At 41.9% G+C, this 11,920-nt stretch overlaps 1 protein-coding gene across 1 annotated transcript in view; it reads right to left on the minus strand.

Moving 5' to 3' along the window:
• Positions 1-533: 533 nt before the first annotated feature.
• LOC142255723 (myelin-associated glycoprotein-like) overlaps positions 534-11,920 on the minus strand; it is a 25,603-nt gene continuing 14,216 nt past the window's right edge. Inside the window, exons 5-8 of the mRNA XM_075327180.1 lie at positions 9,388-9,499; positions 7,264-7,294; positions 4,388-4,462; positions 534-868 (exon numbers count right to left, since the gene is read on the minus strand). Coding sequence (XP_075183295.1) covers positions 800-868; positions 4,388-4,462; positions 7,264-7,294; positions 9,388-9,499 — 287 coding nt within the window. The 3' untranslated portion in view covers positions 534-799. The remainder of the gene's footprint in view (positions 869-4,387; positions 4,463-7,263; positions 7,295-9,387; positions 9,500-11,920) is intronic.

Raw genomic sequence — 11,920 nt, forward strand, 5'->3', positions numbered from 1 at the left:
GAATAAAAAGAATAAAACATCATGCGGGGATGCAGCCCCTAAATGCCTGACGCTTTTCGAGCAAAGTTCTTCATCATAGTTATATGCAGCTAAGCGACAGTTGTGCAGACTGTATGGGGACTGGCTAGGAGAGTAGGGACAGCTACAGATGAGGATAGGAGGTTTCCCGTCTACCCTCTCACTAGTGCCAGGGCCCACCATTGTTATTGCGTCACCGGTGTCCCCCCCCCCGGTTTGTGGTGTTGTTTTGGTGTTCTTTTTGTTGTGCGTCAGACTCCCTTTGGTCTGAACGTGCTCGCCACGCTTGTAGCGTGACATTTATAGCTACTTCTCTCTTCTCTTCCTGCCTTTTATAGACAGTTTATCTTTCAGCTGTAGAGCACAGTTATTACAGAAAATAAATAACAAAACAATCTAGAAAACATTTAATTCATATTCAACAAAAACATCACAAGAAACAAAGATCAGCCGCATTACCAAAGGATCAATCATGACAAGCAAAATGTTCATAGACATGCCCCATTGTTCTCCTCTGAACTTGGTCACATATCTTTGTAAAGGATGTAAATTATAACATATGTAATACAGACTATAGAAACACCAATGACATGAAGTTGACTACACATTCGTAGAACATCTGAATATCACCGTGTCCTCTTCTGGTTGAGGTAGTTTGTTTTGGCTTCCTGATTTCAAGCTTACTGGTAAATTGAGAAATCTGTCAGTGATGATTCTACAAAATACAGTTCTCATTTGTTATTTTATTTGTTTTTGGGGAAATGATTGGACGATTCTTGGATTAGTTTTGCTTATGAATGTTCCGGTAAAGATTAGCTGCACCTTGGTGTTGTCCTTCAAGAATCTTCGGCTGTAAAGTAACATAAAAATAGTTAATCATGTAAATTATTAATTCAAAATTACAAAACAGTAAACAAAATAATAGCACAATAGATATTACTAGTGTTAGAGATGGACGAATTGATCGACCGTCGCATGAGAGCCCTGTAAAACTCCTCCTACTTGTCAGAATTCCAAGTGCCTCTTCTGGTTTGTAGACAATATCATCATTGTGTGTGACCACAAATGACATCACTGGTTGTCCGCAGGTAGGAGACAGCTCACATGGCTCCCAGCCAGCAGCCATGGACTTCTGGTAGCCATTGGACCACGGTCTTGCAAATTGATTTGCTCATTTATAATCAGTAATCTATATATTTAGCAACTTTTTAAATCGATTTTATGGAATTATTTCTTCATATTTGCAAGCCATGATTAGCTGTGGATATTTTGGAATTTTAGCCAATTAAATACAAATAATATTAGTGGTGTAACAGTAACTTTCTAAACTTAGCTTGCCCATACACCTCTGCTAGCTGTCAGATGCTCAATCACATGAGTGATTTGCTTTGTCAATCAGAGAGGAGAGAAATCCGATGTTAGACATCTCTGGAAGCAGTCTCTCTTCTCGAAGAACAAAAAATATTGGCATTCAAATTAAAAAATGCTTAAAGAAGTTTCACACCACTAATGTGATCCCCTTTCTTTTGTCCTAACTCTTCCTAACTAACATTTTCTAAAATACATCTACTACCTACATCGGTCAACAATACAGCGCACATTGCACAAGGAGAAGCTGTATGGGAGAGAAGCCGTTTCTGCAAGCATGCCACAAACAGAGTCGCCTGAGGTATGCAAAAGCACATTTGGACAAGTTAGTTACATTTTGGATGAAGGTCCTGTGGACTGATGAAACAAAGATTGAGTTGTTTGGTCATTTAAAAAGGCGTTATGCATGGAGGCAAAAAAACAAGGCATTCCAAAAAAAGCACTTGCTACCCACAGTAAAATTTAGTGGAGGTTCCATCATGCTTTGGGGTTGTGTGGCCAATGCCGGCACCGGGAATCTTGTTAAAGTTGAGGGTCGCATGGATTCAACTCAGTATCAGCAGATTCTTGACAATAATGTCAAGAATCAGTGATGAAATTGAAGTTACGCAGGGGATGGATATTTCAGCAAGACAATGATCCAAAACACCGCTCCAAATCTACTCAGGCATTCATGCAGAGGAACAATTACAATGTTCTGGAATGGCCATCCCAGTCCCCAGACCTGAATATCATTGAACATCTGTGGGATGATTTGAAGTGGCTGTCCATGCTCGACGACCATCAAACTTAACTGAACTGGAATTGTTTTGTAAACAGGAATGGTCAAATCTACCTTCATCCAGGATCCAGGAACTCATTAAAAGCTACAGGAAGGGACTAGAGGCTGTTATTTTTGCAAAAGGAGGATCTACAAAATATTAATGTTACTTTTATGTTGAGGTGCCCATACTTTTGCACCTGTCAAATTTTGTTTAAATGCAGATTGCACATTTTCTGTTAGTACAATGAACCTCATTTCAATCCAGAAATATTACGCAGTCCATCAGTTATTAGATGTATCAAACTGAAATAGCAAAAACCCAAATTGTTATAAAGAAAAAAGGTTAACATTAATAGGGGTGCCCAAACCTTTTCATATGACTGTATATATATATATATATATATATATATATATATATATACTAGCTGTACTACCCGGCTTCGCCCGGGTTAATAACTGCTGTTAACAAAATAGAATGTATTAACAAAAATGTATTCTGCACACAAAAACCACAAAACAAATAAATATAAATGTAATTATAATGTCTGTCTCCCCCTCTGTATATATCTCTCTGTCTCTTTCTCTCTATCTCTTTGTCTGTCTATTTCCCTGTCTGTCTCTGACTGTCTCTGTCTCTTTCTTCATCTGTCTCAATCTCTTTCCCAGTCTGTCTATCTCTTTCCCTGTCTGTCTATCTATCTCTGTCACTTTCCCGGTCTGTCTCTTTCCCTCTCTTTCCCTATCTGTCTCTTTCCCTCTCTTTACCAGTCTGTCTCTTTCCCTCTCTTTCCCTGTGTGTCTCTTTCCCTGTGTCTGTCTCTTTGTCTGTCTCTTTACCTGTCTTTGTCTGTCTCTTACCCTGTCTGTCTCTTTTCCTCTCTTTCCCTGTCTGTCTCTTTCCCTGTGTCTGTCTCTGTGTCTGTCTCTTTACCTGTCTGTGTCTGTCTCTTAACCTGTCTCTCTCTTTCCCTCTCTTTCCCTGTCTGTCTCTTTCCCTTTCGGTCTGTCTCTTTGTCTGTGTCTGTCTCTTTGTGTCTGTCTCTTACCCTGTCTATGTCTGTTTCTTACCCTGTCTGTGTCTGCCTCTTTCCCTGTCTGTGTCTGTCTCTTTCCCTGGCTGCATTGTGACACACCAACATTCCATATAGGGGCATGGCTGTGCATTCTTCTGAAGTTCTGGCTGCACTGTGGCTCCCAGCTTCATTCGCTTTAATGAAGGCAGGTTTTTTGGCGAATAACTGTAAAGCGCAAGGTTAAAATTTCCCCTCAAAACATAGCCTATGATGCTCTCGGGGTCCAGACGTGTGAGTGTGCAAAATTTTGTGGCTGTAGCTGTGACGGTGCAGATGCCAATCCTGGACATACACACACACATACATACACACATTCAGCTTTATATATTATATATATATATATATATATATATATATATATATATATATAGGGTTTTTTTTGTTGTATTTTTTAAGTTACACATATACATACTATCCGAGCTTGCTTTTCCCAAAATCAAGCAATTAATCTGGGGAAATATGTTGACAGATTGCTTTTATTGCAGAAAAGGAGACTCTAGGTCAGTCTGAGACTTGGACATTGGGGGCCCATTGATCAACTACATGAAAATATTATATTCATAAATTTACTTGTGCTTCTATATAATATTTGGGATAGTTTGTAAAATGAATGATGAGATGCTTTCTCTAACTCTACATTGTGTGTATCTACAAGTGTATTGTGCCAACTACTGATTTTTTTTGGGAGGGTAAGTGACATATCACTGCAGAGGGGCCCACCAGAGGATTCTTCTGCTCTCCGGTGGTCCAGTCCAAGCCTGATCTGGCTTCACAAACAAAAAAGCATTATTTTATAGGTAAATACAAAGTCTGAGATAGTGATTAAAAAGTTATGCATGGCAGAGCCAGGACAACTAAGGGGTTTGAAGTGCATTGAATCCTTAATCATGATTTTTTTTAATGCACAACTAATACAAAACCCCCAAAAAATATTGGCTGAATTGCACTATTTTTTTCTTTGCCATTTTACTGTTCTTAGAATTTTTTTCCTTTTCTTTCAGTACATTATTATATAATATGACTCATGTCATTCAAGACTACAACTCATCTCACACAAAATTAGCCCTCAAATGGTTATTTGGCAGAAAAGTTAAAAAAAATATAGTAAGTAAAAAAGCAAAAGTGTAAAAATGCAAATTGGCCTTGGTAATGCTATTAAACTGACCTTTAAATCTTCATATTCACTTTCAATATCTTTTTTCATGAGATCACAATATGTTGCATCTGGAGACTCAACAGGCTACAAAATATCAATATGTGAACGACAAAAAAGAAAGAAATAAGATAATTGTATCAGCTGAAAAAAATTCATTGAGATCAATGGAATAGAAAAAAATATATAAAGATTAGGGATGATCGAATACTTCGATTATTCCGCTTCGCAAATATTTTCCGAATACCTCGTCGCTATTCGACTATTCGCTAATATTCGATGCTCAATGTAAGTCTATGGGAAACCCGAATAAAAACTATTCGGAACAATTCGGGTTTCCCATAGACTTACATTGCGCATCGAATAGCGGCGACCTATTCGGAAAATATTCGTGAAGCCGGAAAATCGAAGTATTCGATTATCCCTAATAAAGATGTCTTTTAGATGTCGGATTTCATATTAAGAATTGAAGCAGAAAGTGTTCGCAGACTGATCTTCTCCAGCAATAAGACCTCGTACAGTAACAACTCTGTGCTCGTTGTATAATAATAAATGGGCCTGGAATCCACAAAGGGGCACAGGATGGAGAGCTCTGCTAACGTGCTTCCCCGCAAATAAGCCCTAGTTGCGGTTAATCACACTAAAGGTATCCTGAAATAGGGCTTGGATAGGCAAATGAATATTCACCTCTTCCCCCACCCACCCCAGTATCAGTGATTGGGTCCCCTGTTAATGCCAAATAGCACAGAGCCAAAAACATACATCACCTCACCAATTCAACTATCAAGGAAAAAGGTCGGTCCCAGTCTACACGTTTCAAGCTATAACGCTCTTAATCATGACCAAGAGTGTTATCGATCGAAATACGTAGACCAGGGCCGACCTGTGTCTATGTTTTCAGTTTTTCTATGGGATTATATAAAATGAAGATTTTTTTTGAAAGTGTGCAGATGCTGGTTTTTCTATTTGTTAATGCTAGATGGTTGTCCACCATTTTCCCCACCCACCCCTATGTACCAGCATCAGAGATTGTGTCATACTAATTAATGCCAAATTAATATTCAATCCTTACTCAACCCATCTCTTTGGGCTGGTGTAAGTGATTGGGTTGCCTTTTAATGACAAATGAATAATCACTGTTTCCCCCGCCCACCCCTCTGTGCTGGCATCAGTGATTGAGTCACCTGTTAATCCCAAATGAATATTCACCTCTTTCCCCCTTATTTCTTCTGTGCTGGCGTCAGTGCTGACTACTCACCCAGGGACAACAGCTCTTCTGACCCAAGCATGCCACCATGTATTTCTCTGCAGCTGTATCACTTAGGTAGGAGAGCCACCAGCCAATCTGAGAAGTGTGATGCAATTCTTGATTGAGTTATACAACAGTCTAACTGTGATGCCAAAACAGAGGGGTGGGCGGGGGATGGGGTGAATATTCTTTTAGCATTAATAGGTAACCCAATCATTGATACCGGCATCGAAGGGTGGGTGAAGGAAGGCATGAATATTCATTTGGTATAAACAGATGACCAATCACTGATGCCGGCACAGAATGGTGAGCAAGGGAAGGGGTGAATATTCATTTGGCACGAACGGGTGACCCAATCACTGACACCGGCACAGAAGGCTGGACAAAAGAAGGCATGAATATTCATTTAGCATAAACGGGTGACCCAAGCATTGACACCGGCACAGAAGGGTGGGAGGGGAAAGGGGTGGATATTAATTTGGCATAAACCGGTGACCCATTCATTGACACGTGCACAGAGGGGTGGGTGGGGGAAGTGCTGAATATTCATTTGGTATAAATGGGCGACCCATTCACTGACAATGGCACAGAAGCGTAGTCAGGGGAAAGGGTGAATATTGATTTGGCATTAAGAGGTGACCCAATCATTGATGTTGGCACAAAAGGCTGGCCAAGGGAAGGGGTGAATATTCATTTGGCATAAACTGGCAACCCAATCATTGACACGGCAAAAAAGGGTGGGGGAAGGGGTGAATATTCATTTGATATAAACAGGCGACCCATTCACTGACAATGGCACAGAAGCATGGGTGGGGAAAGGGGTGAATATTCATTTTGCATAAACCGGTGACCAATTCATTGACACCTGCACAGAGGGGTGGGTGGGGGAAGTGCTGAATATTCATTTGGTATAAACGGGCGACCCATTCACTGACAATGGCACAGAAGCGTAGTCAGGGGAAGGAGTGAATATTGGTCTTTCATTAAGAGGTGACCCAATCATTGATGCTGGCACAGAAGGGTGGCCAAGGGAAGGGGTGAATATTCATTTGGCATAAACGAGCGACCGATTGAATTACACTTGCACAGAAGTGTGGGTGGGGGAAGCGGTGAATATTCATTTGGCATTAACAGGTGACTCAATCACTGACGCTAGACAGAGGGGTGGAGGAAGGGGTTACATCTGCTGCCTTAGCTCATGTTTTAGAGCCAAACACAATATAAGACACTGTCTTATTTTCAGGGGAAACACAGTACTAAGTGAAGCTCTGATACTCCTGTTAACACTGAAAAAGAGGGGTCCACTAGAAGTGATTACCAGAATACAAAGTAGATATGAGTGAATAAATTCGCCAGACCACATCAGTATTCCATGATTGAAAGATGAACATATCTTTCTACCTGCCAGAATCCCTGGCTCCTCTTTTTTTTCAGGGTTCCCATCTGGCAGCCAAGGAATAATATTGTGGCTGCTAAAACAGTGTAGAGCAAATATAGTCATTCATCCCTAATAAAAGTTAAGTCTTTGCTAACACTCTTGGTATGAGGAGAAGACTTCTATGGTTACTGAAAAAGGGGCACGTTGTGAGAGATATTGTACAGAATGAGCAATTATCTCGCGATATATAAATCATTTTACCTCGCTGCTCGTCACTTTCCGGCATCTTTTTCTAGGAAAAAAAGAACATGTGTCATTATTGCAGTCACTTTATTCTAGTATCAAGCAAAAAAGAAGCAAACTAAAAGGAAGCACAATAGCACTGAAGTAATAAAACACAATAAAAACATGGTGGCTCTTGAAAGAGTTATGCGGTGTTTGGCATTGCACTCTCTGGGTGTCATGGCGGCATCGGACTCTGTTCACACTGCAGAGTCCAACAAGAAGCCAGAGTTCCCTGAGATGCACAGCCTGTCATGGGCGTCAGCTGGTTGTGGTTTCACTGCTCTCCAGTACAGCAGGAGTTAATTCCTGCTGGCTTGTGATCATCTGCTGGAAGCTCGGTTGGCTGATTACCATCCTCAGCCACCTTAACCCTTTGAAAGGTTCTGGTTTCTGGGGTTGAGTGCCGGATATAGCTTCTGCTTCCTCGGTTCCTGTGGTTTTCCAGTTCTATGGTGATCAACAAGTTGCAGGTCAGTGTGAGGTGTGAGTTCTCTAGTTATGCATTTATTTCCTACCCCTTTTGCGTACCTCCCTACTTTCACATAATATCACTCCTTTGTGTTTGTGTGCACGAGTTTTTGTTTACCCTATTGTGTGCCTATTTGTATAGTTTTCGCTACTGGGCTTCCAGACTGCTCCCTGGGTGGGGAGAGAGTAGTATCAGGGCTCAGAGAGGAGACAGGGTCATGCTGGGGGCTCGAACCTGGCTACCATCAAGACAACCATCAAGATAAAGGACAGCACAGGAGCCTCAGTCTTAGAGTCAATTTAGGAGCCCCTTTTCCATTGGTGCATATCCTGGGATAGAAAGGTATATAAAACAAGGTCTGTGTATATCAAAAATACAGGGTAATTATAAAACACTTATTGAGGTTTGCATTCATATTACTGCAAAGATGTAAGTTTCACCACTTTTAATAATAACGTATCGAAAGGTCACATCTTGGAGTTTGTATGTCGTGTGTGCAAACTCATTTGTGACTCACCAGGTGGCAGGGTTGCATCAGATCCCAAAAAGAAGACTATGGAAGAGAAAGTGTGTTGTGTTTTTGAGTATGAGAAGTGTAAATCAATAGTTACTGTGCAGTGAGCGTTCCGAAGACAGTATAAAAGTGACCCACCCGGTCAGTAGAGCATTCTGTGGTGATATTGACAATTTATGGACAAATGATGCTTGCATAAATGTACAAACCCCAGACGATGGAGTTTTATAGGTGGAGCAGTAGAAAGGGTTCGAAAGTAGTGCTGGGTGAACCCGAACTGTAAAGTTCAGGGTCTGTACTGAACACATAGTGTTCGTGTACACAATCCTGAAACCAAACTTTCCTGGGGGTGAATATTCGTTTGGCATAAATGGGCTACTCAATCATTGACACTGGCACAGAAGGGTGGGCAAGGGAAGGGGTGAATATTCATTTGGCATAAATGGGTGACCAAATCACTGACACCGGCACTGAGGGGTGGGCGGGAAAAGGGGTGAATATTCATTTGGTATAAACGGGCTACCAAATCATTGACACCGGCACAGAAGGATGGGATGGGAAAGGGGTGAATATTCATTTTGCATAAAAAGGCGACTCATTCACTGTCACTTGCACAGGAGCGTGGGTGGGGGAAGGGGTTAATATTAATTTGGCATTAACAGGTGACTCAATCACTGACTCCAGACAGAGGGGTGGGGGGAATGGGATACATCCCCTGAAAATAAACCCTAGCTCATGTTTTGGAGCTTTCCTGGGAAGCTCGTGTTACAGTTTGGGTCCAGGGGCTGTAAAAACAAAGTACATTATTAAAGAACATTATGATCATACTTACAGGTCCTGTGACGCATCCTGCAGCTCTGTCTCTTGGTCGCTTCTGCTTCCGTCTCTGATCATTGCTGTGCCCCCCAGTAAGTAACTTCCGGGGGTATTCATTGCACTGTTCGTCACTCGGCAGTCTTCGGCTGTTTTCAGTTGTGTTTGCGGTGACGTCAGGGTTCACCTGAGTCCATGGCTAAGCCATATTATTTATTTTTTATGAAAGTTGATTACACTTTAAATTGGATTCTATCAATTAAGTATTTATTTTAAAAAAATGTCCATCACTACTGCGTCTTACCTCCAGATAAAGTAGACGAGGAATACAAGGATCAGTGGACAGACTGCTCCAATTACTGCCAGAAGTATAATGTTACCATTAGATGCCATAAATGAAGGACTCGATCTTTCATCTACAAAAAAAATACAGTATATATAATGGATGAAAATATCAACCAATAGAAGAAAAAAAGAGGAAAAAATGTCTCTGGTTTTAAGTGGTAACAATTGAGTAGGGTGAGATAGATAAAACCTGGAATTGATTGAAATACAGCAAAATTACCAAAAGGGACAAGGGCCTCATAGTAATATTTTATTTTAAGTTTCAATAAATCACGAGGTGCCATTGGTCATTGAGATATTTTAAAGCCCAAACAGGAAGTGAAGCTCCCATTTTTTGGGGAAATGTAGATAGAAGAGAAGACCTGAGAGATTCGTCAGAAAGACGTAGTACACAGAAAACATAATATTGTGTGTTAGGAGAGGAGAATAAATAGATTTAAAATAGTCAGAGAGATCGGATTTACTGTGATTCTGTGTGAGAAGTGACCTGCTGTTATCAGTCCTGCAAATTACACACAGTCATTCAATCAGTCTGCTCTTGTGATTGTGCTGATTTTCATCTGCACTCAGTGTTGCTTTATTTTCTGAGTCAAACTACTGGCATTTAACCACCACTGACAGCAGTATTATCTTCTTTAGTCTGTGCCAAGTAACATAGCACTCATTATTTGTGGAGTGGAATAATTCCACACTTGTATGTGTATATAAAAATATTCCTGTGCTGAGATAATCTTATATATGTGTCCCTGCTGTGTACTGTGTAATGTCTGTGTCTGACTATACAGGGACATGGTCTGATCATACCACAGCTCCTGGACCAGGGAGGATGCAAAAGATTATAAAAACATTACAGCATGGGATCATAGATCATTCTTTTTGTGAGGTAAAATATTTCCCTCCATGTTTATTAAAAAAATGTTTTATCTCAAAGAAAAGAGAATTTTTCATGATCCGTGCTGTAATGTTTGTATACTCTCTTCTGCATCCTCTCTGACCCAGGATCAGACGATGTTCCTGTATGGTCAGACACAGCGATTACACAATACATAAGACCCGCAACACACATCTGTTTAATTTGTACGTGTGCGGTATGTATTTGCACGTACCGGAGACACGGAGACACGGAGACCCATGTTATTCAATGGTAGATGGCACACACACGTAAAATCACACGGAACGTGTGTCCGTGTGGTAAGTACGTGTGTGCGCTTTTCTACACGGACAACATGTCCGTTTTTGGCCGACAGCACGCAGGCACGGACCCGCTAAAGTCTATGGGTCACCGCCGCTCCTGTCAGCTCCACGCAGCAACTGAGGTGAGTAGCGCGATCAGCTGAGCTGTCACTGAGGTTACTCGCGGCCAACGCTGAATACAGCTGATCGCGCTATTCCCTTCATTAGCTGCGTGGAGCTGTCAGGAGCGGCGGTGTCTTCTGCAGCTCCGGTCACCTTCATGCAGCAGAGCTGGAAGCGACGCTGGACCATCATGGATTACGCCGGACATGGAGGGCTTTTTCGGGCTTATAAAATTGGTGAACAAGGCAATTTGTTAATGTTTTTATTTCTAATAAAGGATTGTTCGAGTGTGTGTTTTTATTTACTGTAATTTACAGATTAATCATGGAAGGTATCTCGGGGAGACGCCTGACATGATTAATCTAGGATTTAGTGGCAGCTATGGGTTGCCAATAACTCCTTATTACCCCGATTTGCCAAAGCACCAGGGCAAATCGGGAAGAGCCGGGTACAGTCCCAGAACTGTCGCATCTAATGTATGCGGCAATTCTGGGCGGCTGCTGACTGATATTGTTAGGCTGGGGGGCTCCCCATAACGTGGAGCTCCCCATCCTGAGAATACCAGCCTTCAGCCGTATGGCTTTATCTGGCTGGTATTAAAATTGGGGGGGACCGCACGCCGTTTTTTTTAATTATTTAATTATTTATTTTACTGCACAGTATAGACACGCCCACCGGCTGCTGTGATTGGGTACAGTGAGACAGCTGTCACTCAGCATGGAGGCATGTCTGACTGCAACCAATCATAGGCGCCGGTGGGTGGGGAAAGCAGGGAATATGAGATTGATTAATGAGCGGCCGGCATATTCAAAGTAATTGTTGCCGCGCATTCTCTGCACAGCTGTTCCTCGCCGCACTGGTGATCGGGGTGCGGTAAGTATGAGAGAGGGCTGCTCACTTCAGTCACTCGGGGGATTAGCGGTCACTGGTGAATCCTTCACAGGTGACCGCTAATCAGTACGCGGCACACAGACAGAGCCGCGGCATGACAATGAAGTCGGGTGAAGTTCACCCGAGTTTATTCTCATCGCGAAACTCTGTCTGCTGTCTGCCGACATGTATCAACGACATTGTGCAACACACAAACGGACATTCCACACGGACATTCCACACGGACATTCCACACGGACATTCCACGTACACATACACGGGCATTTTACACACAAACACGGACATTTTACACGTACACACGGCTC

The sequence above is a fragment of the Anomaloglossus baeobatrachus genome, chromosome 11, assembly GCF_048569485.1.
Source record: "Anomaloglossus baeobatrachus isolate aAnoBae1 chromosome 11, aAnoBae1.hap1, whole genome shotgun sequence".
Classification (NCBI taxonomy): Eukaryota; Metazoa; Chordata; class Amphibia; order Anura; family Aromobatidae; genus Anomaloglossus; species Anomaloglossus baeobatrachus.